Source organism: Fusarium flagelliforme, assembly GCF_020744385.1.
Source record: "Fusarium flagelliforme strain FIESC 12 MPI-CAGE-AA-0113 chromosome Unknown B0J16scaffold_2, whole genome shotgun sequence".
Classification (NCBI taxonomy): Eukaryota; Fungi; Ascomycota; class Sordariomycetes; order Hypocreales; family Nectriaceae; genus Fusarium; species Fusarium flagelliforme.
The window spans coordinates 430,464-449,001 of NW_025763504.1; the positions used below are offsets into that span (position 1 = coordinate 430,464).

An 18,538-nucleotide genomic window follows, 5' to 3' on the forward strand; every position below is an offset into this window, starting at 1 on the left:
TGGGTGACGGTGGTTTGCAGTGCCAGAAGCTGCTTTGTTCAGCAAACGCGACGGTCTTTCTTCACCAAAAGCAATAACAAACAGTCTTTATATTCTTTGTTCTCTTCCCGCGTCACAAAGATGACTTCTGTATCAATTCTCATGCATCTTCCCTCTCTCCACCTAACTCTTCTCTCTGCATCTTCGTATCATTGTCTCTTGCAAAAGCGACTTTTACACCCATTTCCAACACCACCACGATGACTTCACCCGCAATGTCGCATCAAGACTCTACATCCGGTAGAAGCATCTCTCCCACCAGTTCTACATCTTCAGATTCCGACGGGCGCATCTCGCCCTCCATCTCTACATCCTCAGATTCCGATAGGAGCATCTCTCCATCCGACTCTGCATCCTCAGACTCCGATGGGAGTGTCTCTCCCTCCAACTCTATATCTTCGGAGGATTCATGGGACCTTCACCATCTAGGCCACGTTGAAGCCATTCCGATCAACCACGGTGGTATTCTCAAGGTCGTCGTGCGCGCTTGTGTCGAAATGTATCGCGACGGGGATTGGACAGTACACAATTGCAATTACCACGGTCCTGAGCGCGATATATGCTTCAGGATCCCCGGCTCAGGGAATAACTGGATCGCCTCAATCACAAACCCTAGGGCAATGGATGAGCTAAGAGGAATCATTCGGTCGGGCGACACCAAAGGTTACGAATATCACTGGTACAGCACGGAGGATCACGACGACGACGGAGACAACATAAGTCAAGAGTTCATCATCGAGAGTTATCTGGAGGGCGAGAAGAAGGAGCGGGTTCCCGGGGGACCGGAGATGATTGAGACTCTAGAGGAGAGGATAGGGTTTATGCTCATATGAGGGTGTCTGGACGTTAAACTGGGGGTAGCGATGGATCTGGAGTATGGCTGGATTGGAAGCACCTGTAGGAGCGCTTCGTATTGACGACAGGAGGGCTGACTCTAGAGGAGAGGTTGGATTTCGTGGATGAGGATGAAATATTTGGGGGGCTAGAGATGAGTGTAGATGGATGCGATGGCACCTTTTCGATAGTTGTTTTGAGTATCAACGACAGATGGGCTCGGCTGGGACTCTTTCTTAGGTTGTTTTGCCTGCCTCAGCATCCGCGATTTACAGTGCCAAATGTTATTTGGCTCGGGGTGACAGTGCAAGCAGCCGTAATAGCCTTTCTTCATGACCACAATAAAAAAACAAAGACTCTAAACATTCCTTTTTTCTCTTACATCAAAACTCTGTCTTTCGTAAAAGGTAGCCTTTCCTCTCTCTCCAGCTAGCTCTTCGCTCCGTATTGACGCATAGTTATATATTGCAGAACCGATACCTCAGACTCATCAGAATGTCGCAGCAAGACTCCGAATCCAACTCCGACGGAAGCATCTCCCCTACCAGTTCTACATCTGAAAATCCATGGCCAATCTTCGGACGCGATTGTCATCATCTAGGCCACCTGGAAGCCATCCCCATCAAGCGCAGTGGCAATCTCAAGCTCATCTTCAAGGGTTCTATCGAGCCTGTGGATGAGGAATGGGGAATATGCAATGCCAATTATCACGGTCCTTGTACCGATATATGCTTCAAGATCCCTGGCCCAGGCAACAACTGGATCGCCGCACTCGTAGAACACGGGTCGATGGATGAGCTAGTTGAGATTGTTCAGGCGCACGACACCAAAGGCTACAAATATCACTGGTACACCAGGTTTGATCACTATAGAACAAAGCCAGTTCAGGAGGTCATTGTCGAGAGCTATTCGGAAGGTGACAAGAGGGAGAGGGTTCCTGAGGGACCAGGGATGATTGCAACTCTGGCGGAGAGGATCACCGGGTTCGCAGCGCTCGTGGCACCATGAGGAAGGAATTTTCGGGGAGGCTATAGATGAGTATAGATGGATCCAGTGAAGGCACTTTTGACAGAAAGGCTCGGCTGAGATTCTTGCTTGTTACCTGCCTCAGCATCATGGCTGATGGCGATTTGTAGTGCCAAATGTTATCTCGTTCGGGGTTACAGCACAAGCAGCCGTTGTGGTTTGTTCTTTCTTCACGAACGCAATAAGCAAACACTCCTCACCTTCTCTGCTCTCTTCTCCTGCATCACAAACTTCTCTTTCGCACCAACTCGCTTTGTTCCTCTCCAGCACGCTCAGTTTGTCAAGTCTACCACGTCGTATCGTCACATCGTCATATTTCGTCAAGCCGACACTTCAGCCCCTACCTCTACTCCAGCACCGCGATAGCCTCGTCGAGAATGTCGCAGCAAGACTCAAGCTCTGACGGCAGCATAACCCCCTCCAGCACTCGGTCCGACGACCCTCCTGAGTTGTTCGTCAAGGGACCCCACTGTCGCTACCTAGGCCATCTCGAGGCCATCCCCATCAACCTCGGAGGTACTCTACAGCGCGTCTTTAAAGCTTGCGTCGGTTATATCGATACGATGTGGTCAGTCATGACCAGCAACGATCACGGCCCTAAGTATGATATCTGCTTCAAGCTCCCTAGCCCGGGCAACAACTGGATCGGCCAGACGGTAGTCGACTCTGGGGCGCGGGAGGAGCTAATGCGACTGATCCGAGCAAACGAACCTAAAGGCTCTCAATACAAGTACCACACTTACTACTCACTGCACGATGGACGGAAAACGACTGAGTCGTTTATCTTTGAGAGTTATCTGGAAGACGAGGGTAGGGAGCGAGTCCCTGAGGGACCAGAAATGATTCCAACTCTCCAGGAAAGGCTGGGCTTCGATGTTTGTGAGCTAGTTTGAACGAGAATGGGATATCACTTAATGGGGAGATGCTCCGGTAGGCAGCGCTAGGTGACAGTGATTTGCAGTGCCAAGAGCTGTCGCGTTTGGGTGAAAGTGCAAACAGCCCACGCTTTATTATTCACAAACAAAATAAACACTCTTCACCTTCTTCTTCTCCCACACCACAATCTTTTTCACATAAATTGGCTTACCTCCCTCCAGCCTAGTCCGTCTCTCCAGACTTTTCCTTCATATCTTCAACTTCCATCTTCACATCGTTGCATCTTGCATAGCCGACACTTTCCAACCTACTCCCAACGCACCACCCGATAACCACAATGTCGCAGCATGACTCCGAATCCGAACCTGAGTCCGACGGGAGCATCACTCCCTCCAACTCTGATGCTGAAGACTACGCACGCGAGGCATACGTCGAAGGACGCGTCTGTCGCTTTCTAGGCCACATCGAGGCCATCCCCATCAACCGTGAAGGCACCCTCGTGCAAGTCCACCGCGCTTGGATCAGGGTTACCCATCGAAGCAGCCACAATTTCTCGGTCTTGAGTGACAACCCTCAAGGCCCTAGATGGGACTTCTGCTACAAGCTCCCTGGCCCCGGCAACAGCTGGATCGCCAGAACATCTGACGACACTGACGCATCGACTGAGCTATTCGAGACCGTTGGGAAACATAGCATCAAAGGCTATAAACTCCACACATACGAGTGTGACCACGACGGGGCTTCCTCGTGGATTATTGAGAGTTACTTGGAGAAGGAGAAAAAGGAGCGGGTTCCTGCGGGGAATCAGATGGTTTGGACTTTGCAGCAACGTTTGGGCTTCGAGATCGGGGACAAGTATGGAAGGCATTTTCGGTATAAGCCTTCGAAGTTGAACGACCTTGGAAGAGAACGTCGGTGGATAGAGGAAGGGGACTTTTATGGGGATGAGGAAGACGAAGAGGACGACTATGAAGAAAGCGATGAGGAAGCCGAAGACGAAGAGGAAAGCGATGAGGAAAGCGAAGACGAAGATGAGATTGAGGATGAGGATGAGGATGAGGATGAGGGATCAGTACGGACTTTTGGAGCGATCTGGGGGCGTCTTACTTGAGTCTTGCTTGTTTCTCCATTCTTCCACGATGAACCACGAAGCGTCGACATTTTCGAAGGACATAAGAACAGGCCAATTGCTGGACGAATAAAGGAAGTCGCCAATGATGGAGTCGATGCCTAGAATACCTTAGAGATAGTAGTCGTGGTCAATGCTGCCTGCGCCTTCCCAAACAAACACTGCCTTGCCTTCCCAAATTGACAAACACTGCACGTGCCTTACTCTTCTGCTTGTTTATCTTACCCCTCTCCATCTTGTCTTTCTCATCCAACATCAACTTTACATTCACATCACCAACTCTTTATCCATCGTCATTGTACCGTTACAATACTCATTCGCTTCATACATCATCCATCATTTCATTGTACAATCACGACACACATTCGCTGCAGACATTTACCCAGTCATTCTCACCATGGCCGACCGGGACGACTCCGATCACGACATGACACCCCATCCTGAGCTCGAGGCCAAGCCGGGCCAGGACTCCGACCACGAAGCTGAGCCCGAACAGAACGCGGGATCGGATCCAGACACCCATATATTCCTTCCAGTCCAGAAGAAGAATCAACCACCAATGAGCAAGAAACTCCGAGACCCGAGCAACAGGCGGATTCTGCTGCTGGTCCCGAACAGAACGTGGAATCGGAAGATCGAGACATCAAACGCGAGAGCGAAAGTATGGAGCTTGGCTCTATTCCTTCCATTCCAGAAGAATCGACAGCCGGTGGACAACGAACTCCAAGACCCGAGCAACAGGCGGATCTTGCTGCTGATCCAGAGGACACTGCCATATAGGATGCAAGTCCACAGCCAGAGAATGCCGGTTCAGAAGCTTCTAGCCCATATCCAGAGGATGCGAATCCAGACCGAGACTACCCAGAGGACGTTCTTTCACGAATTACTTCTCCATCGAACGATCTCCCACAGTATGCTCCCCCACAGAATGCCCCTCCACCATATACTCTTGCACTGGATGGCTACCCAGATGCTCCCCCAATGGATCCTGGTCCGCTGATTCTTTCTGACTCGGACGACAGTAGCCCACCTCCTGAGATTCCGATCGATCCCGATTTACCGATCGCAACGATAGAGGAACCAGACGAAGATTCTTCTCGACGGTCCTCTGTACAAACCGATAGTTCATTTATATTTGATGGGTCGGACCCTGCTCGAGATACCACAGTTGCAAGCACCGCTCCTCCGCAGTCCCCTACACCACGACCTATGCCGCCGGTGCGACCATTCCGAGATATACTGCCGCGTCCTCCAGGGATGCCACATAATCCTCAGGTAGGTGCTTCAAATGGAGTGTTGCCCTTTGCACCGCGTTGTCCAAGTATGCCAAATACTCTTGCGATGGATGCATCGATCGGACCATTCTCATCAACAATCCCGCTCCCTCCGGATACGGTACACAACCCTCAGAGGAATATACCAAATACAGTGCTGCCCTTTGCGTCGTGTCCCCGAACCCAAATCCCGTTTGGACAGCCCAGCACTTATGAACGGGACCAAGGCATTATTCAATATATGCAGAGACTCATCCACGAGACCGACTTGGCATTGGATAGGGGGGAATCCATTCTGCAAGACGTACGGGGCCTCCGAGAGCGGCTAGAGATCCCTCAGCCACAGCAACAAGAGGGTTCCCCTCAGCCAGGCGTTCAATGAGGAATACTAACAACTTTTCAGATACCGGGCCCTGCGCCAATAGCTCCTATGCACTCATACTCGACACCAAGTGGTGGGCCAACGAATGGACATCAGCAACGGCACCCTCAGGGGAACAATGTCCCCAACAATGGGGAGTCGTCGACGAATGCACAACGTCAGCAACAACCCCCCTACCATAACAACCGTCCGCAACATGGGACTGCGTTACCGAATTCACAGAATCAGCCTCGAGGGGACAATGCTCGCCAAAACGAAGAGAATGGGGGTCTTGTACATGTAACCCCACGCCGCCACGAGTTAGATGTAGGTCGGCTATCTCGGATTATGGAAGAATACATTGAGGAGGATGGTTCCCTGTCAAACTATACTACATCTCCACCGAGCCAAGTCCATCCTCCGCAAACCCCAGCGGAAGGGTCGTCGAACGGGCTACCCGAGAACCACGGACAGGAGAACAATGCTCACCAAAATGGGGCTGTACCTCCTGACATGCCTATCGACCCATCAGTGAGCGAGCTGCCCCCAGCCCAGCAACAACCTCCTCACACGAATGGTCACCAGCCTCCTCGATCCAATGGTCAGCACAATAGGACTGCGCCCAGGGAGAGAAGAAGCCGGTTCGTTGAAACCGGTTTGCTGGAAGGTTCTCAAACAGAAGGATCAGTAGTGAACGGTGCACCTCCCAATTCAGCAGCGCCCTCTGGTCCAACATCAGCCTCAGTAGAGAAGGACTCGGAAGAAGAGCTGTGAGCGGGATAACCTGTTTTCCATTGAACCACATCGTCGCAAGTCTATTGGAACACGGTTACAGAACTCTTCGCCATTGGTACTCGGTCGGCATCCCGAAACACCATACCTTGGACACAGCCTACTCAGCGAATGGGAGAGTGATTCTTTAAGAAGTTTGAGAGCAGTGTTAGAATGGGTTGATGGTGGAGTTTTGCGCAGGGATATCTTGGGGAATCATCGCATTATTGTTTGTATCGAGCGTTTTACAGCGATTCAATAATTGATCAAGTTGCATCTTCATTTGCCGTTTCTTGGTAGTCAGGTGGCCAACAGATGAATTGTCCTCCAAGGCTTAGGCTACAAATAAAGTAGCCTAGATGCTAGCTCAAGGTGCTCAAATCACTTCATCTCGTATCCTCTCGGGGACAATTCTTCTGATACTCTGGCGATAGTTCAGGTGCCTCTTTGCGTAATTCACAGTTCATGGAAGTCGTAAACCTTATCAACCAAGCAAAAAGACATTCTCTGTTCTTCATCATACCAGTACCTAATTCTCAATCAACGCTATAAAACAAATCATACCCTCATATAGCTGTTCACTCCTTACTAGTACTGCCATTCTTGGCAACGTCTTTCACCCCGTGTCTTCTCCACACGCTTCAATGTTCAAATCAACTTCTTAGCTTATGCATCCTCAATCGCATTCGACTACTAACTCCCGCAATTTCTGCATCACACAGTTTCGGTTGCCTCATTTGTTCTGTGTCCAAGTCTTTATCCGTCATGTCGCTCTGGGACTCAGGTGGGATTTGCGATACGGCGAAGCTATGATACCGTCAGCAAAAGCCATTAACAACAGGAGCAGGGAAGAACACTTACCTCTCAGGAACAAAAGAATATCAAGACGCAACATTCACATCCTCCTTCCAACATGTGCCTGCGCAACGTACCGAGCTTATCGACGAGAGTATTTCTTGGAGTCAGATATTGGAAACCGTTGTCCTTTATCTCCTGGGCGGTAAGGTGACGCCAGTCCTTGAATTTGATGTCAACGAGGAAGAAAGATTGTTCAAAGTCTGAGTGTGGAAGCATCGTGATTTCCAGGACTCCTGGGTTGCGATAATTGCCTCTGATGACCAATAGTTCGGAAGGGTTGACTTCAGTGGCCGTTATTGGGAGTGCGAGGATGGTGAGGGCGATAATAGTGACGATGATGGCATAAGCGATGGCGACCGCCGTGATGGTGATGGTGGTCATGATGGTGATGTGAATGATGGTGATGTGAACGATGGTGATGCAAACAATGATGATAAAGTGACTGCAGTGATATCAGCGATGACAATGTCAAAATGGTGATACGAGTGTGATGTTGGAGAGAAGATGAGAACCAGGAGAAAATGTCGTTGCTTGGTTAATGAGGTATGCGACTTCCATGCGAACTGTGTACTGCGGAAGGAGGTATCAGGGTGTCAGAAGAATTAACCGGCAAGAGCACAAGAGACGGAATTACTTGATCACCTTCCATTACTTTATTTCTGTAGCCTAAGCCTTAGGATCATTCTTCTGATACTCACCTAGAGAGGCACCTTGATGATCACCTGGTAGAACTAGGTCGTCCCATGGTTGATGCGGTTATGTCGCTGTCCACCTCGTATCAGATCCAAGCTTGAGAGATAGCGACCATCGTTGAGGGGCATTGGACAATACACGAGGTTTGACTCGAATCAAACATCTTCTTTAGATTGATACAACTTTGAAGTTCAAGTCAAATCGGGGCGCGAGGGTGTCCTGTCTAGAGAATTTAGGATGGTTTCAATCATTCCTCCTCCTCCATCATAACCGCCACCCAGTAACTCCCCAATCAATCCATGAATCCTCGTTCTCCCATTAACACGATATTCTTTTCGCTTATTTGGCATTTCAGCTGTTCATTCCAATTTTTCACCCTCTGTTCTCTCACACTCATCTCCCAAGAACGTGCTTTCGCCCACATATGGAAGTCTTTGTTCCATACCCTGCACTCACATATCCAAGTCGTACAGTAAAGCTTGGAGCTTTTACCCGCTCTCAAAAGCTAACAAAGATGTTTGAGACGTTTCTATATCTGGCGATTAAGCTGGCCACATGGTCTGTCGCATTCGAGTTAATTGAACTTGTTGATAACACAGTGCATGCTGGGTAGCCATATCTGGTGATGGCATCGCAACCAAGTTTGAGCTGTACTCGAGGACTCGAACCTTATACATCAATCGAATTCTCTTGTCCCGATGAATATTTTATAGCGGGCTTCAATTAATTAGTTCTCGAAGTCTCAGGTTGCCTTCGACTGTCGGTGACTGACATGCGCCCTCGCTTATCCTCTCTCAACAAAGAACCTCATCTATACTTAGACACTCTTCTCACAACACCATCAAAGAAAGTCAACCGTGCACAAGCTCTGGCTTTAATTCTCAAAATAACCACAACTTCAATTTATCTCGTCAGAAAGGCTATCAAAATATGTATATGAGCCCGTTCCTCGACTCATTTAACTCCTTCCCCAAAAACCATTAACTCAACTCGAACACTCCTCAATCACTCAAACAGATCGACAACTCATCAAATATGAAACCCGTTCTTGTGACTCTCTTCTCACTTGGCCTCGTTATGGCCACTCCGCCTGAGCCAGTTATCCTGAAACCTCTTCCTGATAAGCCTAATTCGGGGTGTTATCACTAGTATGTCCTCCTCATCATCACCTCTCCCACATCATCTTACTCGATAAACCTGCTAACATCACCAGCACAATCTCCAAGAAATTCAGATGCTGCATTCCTCGTCTCTGCGCCTGCAAAGATAGTAAGTTATCTTCCTTCCGTCTCCTTCCCTCAACCCTTCTCTATCTTAACTCTACCCCAACTCTTCCTCCTCTCCCGCGTTCTGTACAATTAACTAACCGTTCAGAAAACTTCTACCTCTTCAACGACGAAGCATGGAAGAAAACCGGCAACGGCTGTAATCCTCCCTGGGGAATTGTTGGAAATGATCTGGAGAAACTTAATGGGTATTGCTGTAAGGGATGGAAGGCTCCTGCGATTAAGACTGATTGGTAGTCACTGTGACTCCTTCATTTCTCATTCTTTCTGATCGCTGTGCTATTTCGGTCTTTATTTCTTCTTTTCTTTTCTCCTTGAGTCATCTAAATTCGTTTCTTTACTATACCTCAGGCTATTGAATAGTCATTTCCTTCCTCTCCTTGAGTCATCTAGCTCAGTTTCTTTCTCATACCAAGATTGTTATTCTCATAGATCCTTCACTTCTTCTTTCCCCTCAGTAGCTTTCCCACTCTCAATAACATCTTTACAAACCGCAATACCAACAGCAACACTCTCCATTTCCTCACCACTCCCAAAGAACGGCCCAACAGTATAATTCGTATCAACAGGTCCATAAAGAAACCACCCACTAACAGGTCTCGCCTCAACCCGTCCCTCCTCCTCTGTGCGTTCAACTCCAACATTCCCAGCGAGTAGGTAAGCATCTGTATCAACACCCGGCTGAGGATATCCCTTCATCTTTAGTGGTGCTTTTGCGTAGCCTGTTGATAGATCTGAGAGGGATACTGGGAGGTAGCTTTGACCGTCCATGACGATGTTCCAGTCGTTGGGGAATATACCCATCTTGATCTCCTCTTCAACCTTCTCCTCTTCAACCTTCTCCTCTTCAACCTTCTCCTCTTCAACCTTCTCCTCTCCAACACTCTCCTCCTCTTCATCTTCATCTTCGTCGGCCCATGGATCAAAACCTCTTCTCTTTCCATCCCTCTCAAAGAACTGAAAGCCTGTAATCCATCCACTAACATCCCACTCCGAAGCACCCTCCCCACAAGACCACTTCTTTTTCGCTCTCACAATCTGCTCCCAAAACTCTTTCGTCTCTTCATCTCCATCCCAAGAACTTACAAACCGTTTCATAATCGGCTTCAAAGCATCAGCAAATAATCCCGCATCATCACCAAACTCATAAAGACGATCCAGTTTATCTCGTAGCTTAACCCAATCTTCTCGCTCACCGAGCAATGTAACGCTTGGTATTCCACAAATTATCATACCCTCAAAGTCGAAAAACGTCTTCATTAACCCCATCATTAGAATCGTAGCTGTGACGTCGTCTTGAGGTGTTGAAGTAGTAAAGTTTGGTAGGATCCAATCTTTTAACCACTTTGTTTTAACACGGTTATTCATCTCATCCCCAAAAGAGACAATAATACCCTCCCAGCTATCACCCTCAACAACAATCTTTTCTTTCCCATCAAACTCAACAAACATATCCCGTAACTTCTCAGAATTCGCACTCATGTAAAGATTCATCTGAGACAAAACTTCAAACCAGACTTCATCTGGCCTTATCACAAAATGCTGGTGCTGAGCCCATGCTTCTACAGCACCTCGTATGAAACCCCCCGACGAAGGATACACATGCGATACATCTTCAAAAGACGATGCGAGGAGTGAAGGGGTGTACGGTACAGAGGACGCTACTTCTTCGGGACAACTCCGTTTGAAGAGGTCCTCTGCTGAAGTCGCTATACCTTCTCGTAACGGTAGTGGCGCGACGGGTGAGAGCGGGATGGTAATTGAGGCGGTGGCCAGGGTAAGCCACAGAAATAAGGCTTTCATTATGGAATGTTGTCGGAAGAATATTCGGCGATGAAACGTTAACTGTATCTGTAGTTATCATGCCACTATAGGGCCGCAAGATCGTATGTAGAATTAAGATTACGGGCCTCCCGATCGGACGGTAAAACATCCCTGTGAGTCAAAACTCCACTGAGGAGCCCGCTAGGGCCGAATAATGAGGCTCAAAGTCTCATGATTAAATCGGGCTGTGAATCTTAGATCATGATATCTGGTTTTTAATAAACTGGTTATGGTTGGGCATGAAAGGTGTCATGATCGGGCCATCTGACGGGTTTGGATCTCCGTGTGGCTCATCGAGATGGATCTATGCAGGGTCGCGACAGGAACAAGGAAGTCAATTATTTTGGTCATTTCGGGATATGCGATAATTACGAGTATGATTAAAACATCCTTTTATTATTGTTTGTTCAATCGTGATTGATGTCGAGCCCGTCGGTAAATGCCTCATATCGCCACCTCCTCATAGCCAAGCCTTGTCAATAGAAACAAGACAAAGAATGAGACATCAATCAACAATAGCAACCATCACAAGCATCAAATAGTCAGAGAAAATAAGTTGAGCATCTGTATTCAGTGCTATATCAATCTATAAGCCAAAAGCCCATGTAACCCAATCCTGCGCCATGCTGTAGTATAGTCATATCCTCATAAAACGCCATGCCAAATTATCTAGAAATCTCCAAGTAAACAAACTTATTCCTCAGCATCAGCCTGTACTCGCTGAACAACATTCACAAGCGAGGAGAAAATCTTCTCGTTGTCCTGAATGCCACAAACTTGCTTGACAACATCCTCAGGTCCATTCTCAGACATGATCTTGGCAAGCTCCTTGCTCTCATCATCATCAGTAACCTCCTGGAATCGGAAAGCCATCTCAATAGCATCGAGGAGATACTTGATGTCTTGGCCGTTCTCAGCGAGCTCGGCAGCAGGGCCGATGAAGCGCTCCTTGCGGGAGAGCTTGCGCAGGGGTGCACGGCCGACACGCTCGACGGCATCTTCCAAGTGGGGGTTTCCAATACGCTTGATGATCTTCTCGACGTAAGCAGCTTGGGCTTCCTCGTCGATGTCGTGCTTGGCGACGATCAGGTTCTTAGTCTCCATGAGAGCACCACGGACCTCAGCCATGATCTCCTTGTCTTGCAGAGCGTCGTAGACGGTGCGCTTGCGACGGTTGTAGCCGTGGTAAGCAGCTGTGGCGTGGCCTGTGTTGACGGTGAAAAGCTTGCGCTCGATGAAGGGGGCAAGGTTGTCGACCCAGTTAATACCCTTGATGTCAGGAATACCGACGTCCTGGAAGGGAGTGCGGTCGACGACCCACTCAAAGAACTTCTCGAGTGTGACATCAAGACCAGCATCGGGGTCCTGAGCAGGGACGATTCTGTCGATAGCAGAGTTGGCGTAGCGAGCGCGGAGGTGGTGATCCTCCAGACGAGAAGGCTCAGTGTTGCGAGGATCCTTGATGTGCTCAGCAAGAGTATCAGTAGCACCGATAGCGTTCTCGCAAGCAATCACATGAAGAGGAGCAGCATCTGTAGAGCGGGCATCGATACCCTTTGCGATGACAGGAGCGATAAACTTGAGGATGTTGGGACCGACGGAGCATGTAACGATTTCAGCGGTGCGGATGGCTTCGATGAGGTCTTGCTCGTGTGTTCGGGAGTTGATGGCCTTGTAGTTTGTGATTGTGTTTTCGGTGGTTCCTTCGGAGCCGACCTCGATGACTTTGTAGGAGGGGGTTTCGTTGATGAGGTTGACGATTGTGTCGTTGACGTCGGCGAAGATGACGTCGTAGCCTGAGTTGTGGAGGAAGCAAGCAACAAAGCCGCGGCCTGTATCATATTAGCATATAATTAAATAGTATAGTGGTGATGAGACATACCGATGTTGCCAGCACCAAAGTGAACAGCTGTCTTAGCCATGATGAGTGTAAGTGTGTGTAAGTGGTAGATGATAGGGTATTTGTCAAGAGTCTTTGTATCAAACAAAGAATAGAGTATTGAATAGAGATGAGATGATAGAATATAGAATGAATAAAACGGTAACCATATGGAGGGAAGCAGTCCTTATATGCCATCCATCTTGTCAGTAATGGTGGTCACCCTCACCCTGACAAGAGACCCAATGGTCACTGACGAAGAGGATCCATAGATGCCATCATCTCATGGTTCCACTGTAAGTGGGACCTGTACCATGCCATCATCTGTAATCTTGGCACTACCCGTGCTGAAAGTCATTGGTTGAGAAGTTCTAGCCCAAAGCAAACAAGGATAAAAGTCAATGATGACGGCCGTTTACAGACGGTAGAGGTACATGGAGTTACGGAGGTTATCCGGCTCCACTCTCAGTTGTCACCTCACTGATTGAGTCAGATACAGGTCTTGTTCTACAGGGCCGCCTTGCCTGAAGCGTGGCCTGTAGGACCCTATTTCACGCCACCTCCATCACAAACAACCATTACTGTCGATGAGAGATTTGTTTCCCTACAGTGATACTATAACCTCAACATTAATTACTACATTTTGATGCATTTTCTATCAATTAATTATTCTGAATTTACTGTATAGTTTACACTCTATGAATCTCCACAGAAACATCCAGTAACTCCTCGATCTACCCATCAAGTGGATATATCCCGCTATCAAGTACCGTTTTCCCCTCTGACGTATCGTGGGTCTAAACGCACTGCAACGACAAGTTTAAAAACAAATGGAACCAAACTTGGAGCCCCAGACAAGAAGTGGTTCTTTTTTTCAGGAGGAAGAAAAAACCTGGGGCACTTACATCACTCCTCCCAAAACCTCCTGTTTTGAACCTCACGATGTCTTCGATTTTCGATGTTCTCGATTGATATGAAATCATAACCCATATTTATCATAATTTTTATTGAGGGGTTGATTATGACTTGCTATGTCAATCATTTGAGTAATAAACATCGTGATTTACAATACAACACAGACAAAAAATATCTCGGCATCTCGGCCATTACTCTCCGCCATTTCAGTGTCCTCTTCTTAGACGACTACGACATCCATGTTGATGTCTTCACGATCTCTGCAGGCTATGTTCGTACGCATGCAGGGCCCTGTCTACAGTGGTATCCCACCAATCGCTGTCAATCAAGTGGGGACTTTTAGCACAGCCGGTGTGCTGGCTTGAAAAAAGTGAGGGTATTTTGAACTGACTGATGTTGAAACCCGAAACTTGAGACAAGCCCGGCTTAATGCAGATAGTGGGTACAGTACCTAAACAATGCCGAATATCTTCACATGCATTTTGACTACAGTAACTGACTAGCAAAACCTCCCGTGCAAAGCCCGTATGACAGACAGCGGCAGCCCGACAGTCTAGTAGCAAGCCTCCTGCACCTAGACATTTTCGCATGCGTTTGTTTACAGTTATTCATGTGTTACAATATCACAAGCTAAACTGTACAGTACCTTCACTTGTCTAACCGCAGAGGGCGTATGTACGGTAGCCTGTAGGTACAGTAGGTACGTCATAAACTAGTACAGTATCATACTGTACATCCGGGCTTGTTCCCCTTGTCCGTACAGCCACAGACCTCGACTGTTCCAGGGGCAAAACAAAACGGCTTTACTCTTTTCATCACCGTAATCGCTCCGAAGAGTCATTCGATTCAATCACGGTAATTCCCTCACTTTCACTTCCACTGCCTTAATTGTATCAAACCCTGAAGCATCTCGGATCAGAAACCGCATATCCTACTCCCTGTTAATGTAGCGGACACTCTTCCCGTCCGTCCGTTTCTGTACAATCCGTAGATAACGCTGACCAACCAAAAGGACCCAAAGCCAAGAACGGTGTATCTTGGCTTGTTTTAGCGCCGTTATTTGATTGGTGATGTCTTCATTTGTGTTTCCCTGGTCTTTATTCATTTTTTCTCGCTTGCCGCGGATGAGATTACAGTTGGAGGAGGGTGCTTGTGTACCTGTTGATCTGGGAAAGGTATCTCGGAATGTGTCATCAGGCTAATACAGGAAACATGCCAATATTTCTCCGATTTCCTCTTCCTCATGCCCGTGATTGAAGATTGTGATTGTGACCGTCTATTACGGCTATTGTCTCATTCACGCAGGGTCTAAGGGTCCAAGCCACCAACTTGTCGACGTAACATTCATTACCATCGGCCTCTACTAATGTAGTCTATCCATCATCACTCTTTTCCCTATGTGCGGTGAGTCAGCGTGCGTGCAGTACAGTCAATGAACACTACATAAACCTGCTACAACGACTCTCGTCATCGATCTGTCCAAACTGCACAGGTAAAGGACATCGTCAAAAGCCTCACGACGTCAGAGGTTACCCTGCGCTTAGACACTAGTGTGAGTGGGACCTTGACTCTCCTACCTAACGAACTGCGTCTGCGCTGCAAACAAATTCTTCCGTGTCGCATTGCATCGGTGTGAGTGGATCTACCTACAGTTAGTTATTGTAACTGCAAACTGCAAACTTACGAAATCAGAACGGAGGCTTATTCAGACGGTAGTAGAGTTACCTAACCTCGCTTGCATGCGTTGCTACTGACGGTTGCTGTTAGTGTACCAAAGAGATTGTAAGAGTAAACAATTATCGTGATTCCGATATGGGCCGAGTTAATTCATGATAACCATAACCTCCTAGCTGTCTTATTAACCGATTCAACCAATACTCTCAACAATCTTAGCTCTTCAATTCAACACAGCCTACCCCGCGATAACCCAGGGTCTCAATCGTGTACTGACTGTACCCCGCGAAGCCACCTCCTCTAACCCTGTATCTCAGAACTCCATCTCAAGATACGACTCTACGCCAAATACTACTCTGCGTGATAAACAACATGCCACAATGACTCTCATCCATATCACAGTTATTAACTTCCCCTCCATTTCTTTCCCCATATTCCCCCGCAAACTAACTCCACCTCGTTGAGTCTCACCACTTCCTGTCTTGTTCCTAAATAGGAAATACCTTTAGCGGAGTAACACATGTGAGATTGCGGGACATGCAGTACAGGCAATTGGGGTGTAGGACAGGTACTGTACTGTTAGATGCGGTTTATGTTCCCCTCAGAGTACAGGTAAGCGCGGTTACAGACCCTTTGCAGTACAGGTTAGACTCAGGTTAGAGCGCTTCATGTTCCCCAGCCCAGATAAGGCAGTCCGCACATCTAAGGCTCACCAAGTTCCCGGCATACGTATACGTGAAACACTGCCTCATTGCCTACTGCCTTACGAATACTACCTCCTACATTACTACATCCTATCTCATGCATACCTCGGCGCTATTCACGTGTTGGCTCCCTCCCAATAACACCGATAGTCAATGTAGTCAAAGTCCAGGTGTTGCGACAAGATCCCGCTGATGCGAGAAATCGCGCAGATACTGCTCTAAATGCGGCGTATTGCTATGCAGATTTTGACAATAGCACATCCGTAGAGGTGCGGCGTATTGTAACTTCTCCAATTACCATCTTGAGAATATCCTGTAATCTTGAACATTGTCAATTATTCACGGTCAACATCCGACTTCAACAGTCTCGACCACATACACTTCACAAGTACATCTACATACATACTTCAAACACAGGTTGGCTCAAGTCTTATACAAACTGTTCATGCTATTTTAATCATTACCAACATCATACCACAATTATAATTACCCCTTTTAGTTCTGTCCATACTTCTTGAAAGCACCGATGAGACCACCGGTAGAAGCATCGTGTCCATCACCGTTACCCTCCTCATCAAGCTCCTTGAGAATCTTCTTGGCAAGAACCTTGCCCAACTCAACACCCCACTGATCAAAGCTGTTGATGTCCCAGATAGCTCCCTCAGTGAAGGTGAGGTGCTCGTAGTAGACGATCAAAGCACCCAACTCGGCAGGGCCAATGGCACCACCGACGAGGATGGAGGTTGTAGGTCGGTTACCCAAGAATCGCTTGTGAGGGACAAGTTCCTCAGGAGCACCCTCGGCACGAACCTGCTCATCAGTCTTGCCGACCATGAGAGCCTCAGCTTGAGCAAAGTAGTTGGATGCAAGCATCTTCTGGTGAAGGTTGTCGCTGACGGGGTTGTGGGACTTGGCAGCCAGGATGAAATCGGTAGGAATTAGCTTGGTACCTTGGTGAACAAGCTGGAAGAAGGAGTGCTGAGCGTTGGTGCAAGGCTCTCCGAAAAGGATGGGGCCTGGATTGTTAGCTTGGTCTTGAGTGCAATAGTGAATGACTTACCAGTGGTGTACTTGGCAGAAGAGCCATCAGAGGTGATGCTCTTGCCGTTGGACTCCATAGAGAGTTGCTGGAGGTAGGCAGGGAATCGGTGGAGGTACTGGTCGAAGCTGTGACTGTTAGCATCCACTGACTATCAACCACTGATTCACTTACGGAGCAACCAGGTGGGTTTGGGCCTGGAAAAAGTCAGAGTACCACACACTCAAAAGACCACCAAGAATAGGAATGTTGTCCTTGAGAGGAGTCTCTCGGAAGTGCTTATCCATGGCATGAGCACCACTCAAAAACTTGTGAAAGTTGTCAAAACCAATGTACAGAGCAATGCTCAGACCGATAGCACTCCAGACAGAGTAACGACCACCAACCCAGCTCTCAAAGCCAAACATGTTCTTGCTGTCGATACCGAACTTGGTAACCTCCTCCTCGTTGGTGGAGAGGGCAACAAAGTGCTTGGCAATCTCGCCCTTGTTGTCAGTCTTCTCAAGGAACCAAGTCTTGGCAGTGTTGGCGTTGGTGGTGGTCTCGGCGGTGGTGAAGGTCTTGGATGCGATGAGGAAGAGAGTGGTCTCGGGGTCAGAATCCTTGAGGGCTTCGGCGATGTGTGTTCCGTCAATGTTGGAGACGAAGTGAAGCTTCATGTCGTCAGCACCGTAGTGCTTGAGAGCCTCGGTGACCATGACAGGGCCACTACATTTGTTAGCTGGTTCAATCAATAGTTACGGATCACATACAGATCAGAACCACCAATACCAATGTTGATAATGGTAGTCAACTTCTTTCCAGTGTATCCCTTCCACTCTCCACTTCGAACCTGCTCAGAAAACTCCTTCATGTGCTGAAGAACATCATTGACACCACCCTGAGTGTTCATGACATCGACACCATCAACCTTCATATCCCAACCACCAACGTTTCGGAGAGCAGTGTGGTAAACGGCGCGGTCCTCGGTAAAGTTGATCTTTTCGCCAGCAAACATGGCATCGCGCTTCTTTTCAACGCCAGCCTGCTCAGCAAGCTTGACGAGAAGATCGAGGGTCTCATCGGTGAGGAAGTTTTTGGAGAAATCGAAAAGGATCTCGGAGCTGACACCGCCAGACTCGAAAGTGCGGGTAAATCGGTCGAAGCGCTGAGGGTCAGAAGCAAAAGCTTCCTTGAGGACGAAGGACTTGCCAACGCTGTCGCGGTGCGACTGGAGGTCAGACCAGGCGGGGAGGGTGTTTGCGGGGGCCATTTTGGGTAGATGTATAGATATATAGAGGGAAAGTGAAGAAAAAAAGAGGATGGGGAGAAGAGGGGAATGAGGTTGTCTTGTATTTTGCTTCAGATCAGGACCTC

General features: G+C 48.1%; 10 protein-coding genes across 10 annotated transcripts; 6 read left to right on the forward strand and 4 right to left on the reverse strand.

Moving 5' to 3' along the window:
• Positions 1 to 254: 254 nt before the first annotated feature.
• On the forward strand, positions 255 to 1,228 carry B0J16DRAFT_410624 (uncharacterized protein; the record flags this gene model as incomplete). Its single annotated transcript, XM_046133171.1, has 1 exon — positions 255 to 1,228. One exon carries the CDS (start codon positions 255 to 257, stop codon positions 870 to 872), a length of 618 nt encoding a protein of 205 aa, XP_045985761.1. The 3' UTR covers positions 873 to 1,228.
• A 140-nt stretch (positions 1,229 to 1,368) lies between these two features.
• B0J16DRAFT_379744 (uncharacterized protein) lies at positions 1,369 to 1,881 on the forward strand (the record flags this gene model as incomplete). The annotated part of the gene is made up of 1 exon (XM_046131021.1): positions 1,369 to 1,881. The coding sequence occupies one exon, from the start codon at positions 1,369 to 1,371 to the stop codon at positions 1,879 to 1,881; it is 513 nt and encodes a 170-aa protein (XP_045985762.1).
• Positions 1,882 to 2,276: 395 nt separating this feature from the next.
• B0J16DRAFT_379745 (uncharacterized protein) lies at positions 2,277 to 2,792 on the forward strand (the record flags this gene model as incomplete). Its single annotated transcript, XM_046131022.1, has 1 exon — positions 2,277 to 2,792. One exon carries the CDS (start codon positions 2,277 to 2,279, stop codon positions 2,790 to 2,792), a length of 516 nt encoding a protein of 171 aa, XP_045985763.1.
• Positions 2,793 to 3,099: 307 nt separating this feature from the next.
• On the forward strand, positions 3,100 to 3,886 carry B0J16DRAFT_393919 (uncharacterized protein; the record flags this gene model as incomplete). The annotated part of the gene is made up of 1 exon (XM_046132099.1): positions 3,100 to 3,886. Exon 1 carries the CDS (start codon positions 3,113 to 3,115, stop codon positions 3,884 to 3,886), a length of 774 nt encoding a protein of 257 aa, XP_045985764.1. The 5' UTR covers positions 3,100 to 3,112.
• Positions 3,887 to 4,301: 415 nt separating this feature from the next.
• Positions 4,302 to 6,551, forward strand: B0J16DRAFT_393922 (uncharacterized protein; the record flags this gene model as incomplete). The annotated part of the gene is made up of 3 exons (XM_046132100.1): positions 4,302 to 4,565; positions 4,685 to 5,179; positions 5,582 to 6,551. 3 exons carry the CDS (start codon positions 4,302 to 4,304, stop codon positions 6,311 to 6,313), a joined length of 1,491 nt encoding a protein of 496 aa, XP_045985765.1. The 3' UTR covers positions 6,314 to 6,551.
• A 522-nt stretch (positions 6,552 to 7,073) lies between these two features.
• B0J16DRAFT_379748 (uncharacterized protein) lies at positions 7,074 to 7,549 on the reverse strand (the record flags this gene model as incomplete). The annotated part of the gene is made up of 2 exons (XM_046131023.1): positions 7,074 to 7,117; positions 7,243 to 7,549. The coding sequence occupies 2 exons, from the start codon at positions 7,547 to 7,549 to the stop codon at positions 7,074 to 7,076; spliced, it is 351 nt and encodes a 116-aa protein (XP_045985766.1).
• A 1,347-nt stretch (positions 7,550 to 8,896) lies between these two features.
• B0J16DRAFT_393927 (uncharacterized protein) lies at positions 8,897 to 9,496 on the forward strand (the record flags this gene model as incomplete). Its single annotated transcript, XM_046132101.1, has 3 exons — positions 8,897 to 9,009; positions 9,075 to 9,130; positions 9,236 to 9,496. The coding sequence occupies 3 exons, from the start codon at positions 8,897 to 8,899 to the stop codon at positions 9,382 to 9,384; spliced, it is 318 nt and encodes a 105-aa protein (XP_045985767.1). The 3' UTR covers positions 9,385 to 9,496.
• B0J16DRAFT_368172 (uncharacterized protein) lies at positions 9,377 to 11,361 on the reverse strand. The gene has a single exon (XM_046130193.1). It carries the CDS (start codon positions 10,948 to 10,950, stop codon positions 9,574 to 9,576), a length of 1,377 nt encoding a protein of 458 aa, XP_045985768.1. The 5' UTR covers positions 10,951 to 11,361; the 3' UTR covers positions 9,377 to 9,573.
• Positions 11,362 to 11,533: 172 nt separating this feature from the next.
• B0J16DRAFT_410628 (mannitol dehydrogenase C-terminal domain-containing protein) lies at positions 11,534 to 13,075 on the reverse strand. The gene is made up of 2 exons (XM_046133172.1): positions 12,854 to 13,075; positions 11,534 to 12,803 (listed from the first exon to the last, which is right to left on the reverse strand). The coding sequence occupies exons 1-2, from the start codon at positions 12,891 to 12,893 to the stop codon at positions 11,665 to 11,667; spliced, it is 1,179 nt and encodes a 392-aa protein (XP_045985769.1). The 5' UTR covers positions 12,894 to 13,075; the 3' UTR covers positions 11,534 to 11,664.
• A 3,563-nt stretch (positions 13,076 to 16,638) lies between these two features.
• Positions 16,639 to 18,434, reverse strand: B0J16DRAFT_262756 (Phosphoglucose isomerase; the record flags this gene model as incomplete). Its single annotated transcript, XM_046123315.1, has 4 exons — positions 16,639 to 17,159; positions 17,204 to 17,310; positions 17,357 to 17,890; positions 17,935 to 18,434. 4 exons carry the CDS (start codon positions 18,432 to 18,434, stop codon positions 16,639 to 16,641), a joined length of 1,662 nt encoding a protein of 553 aa, XP_045985770.1.
• Positions 18,435 to 18,538: the final 104 nt, after the last annotated feature.

What these genes read in the sequence shown, in the direction of transcription:
- B0J16DRAFT_368172 (XM_046130193.1), bottom strand. Translation starts at nt 10,950, where the DNA reads ATGAAAGCCTTATTTCTGTGGCTTACCCTGGCCACCGCCTCAATTACC.
- B0J16DRAFT_410628 (XM_046133172.1), bottom strand. Translation starts at nt 12,893, where the DNA reads ATGGCTAAGACAGCTGTTCACTTTGGTGCTGGCAACATCG. An exon ending in CTTTGGTGCTGGCAACATCG is followed by an intron (nt 12,804 to 12,853) that starts GTATGTCTCATC and finishes AATATGATACAG; the next exon opens with GCCGCGGCTTTGTTGCTTGC.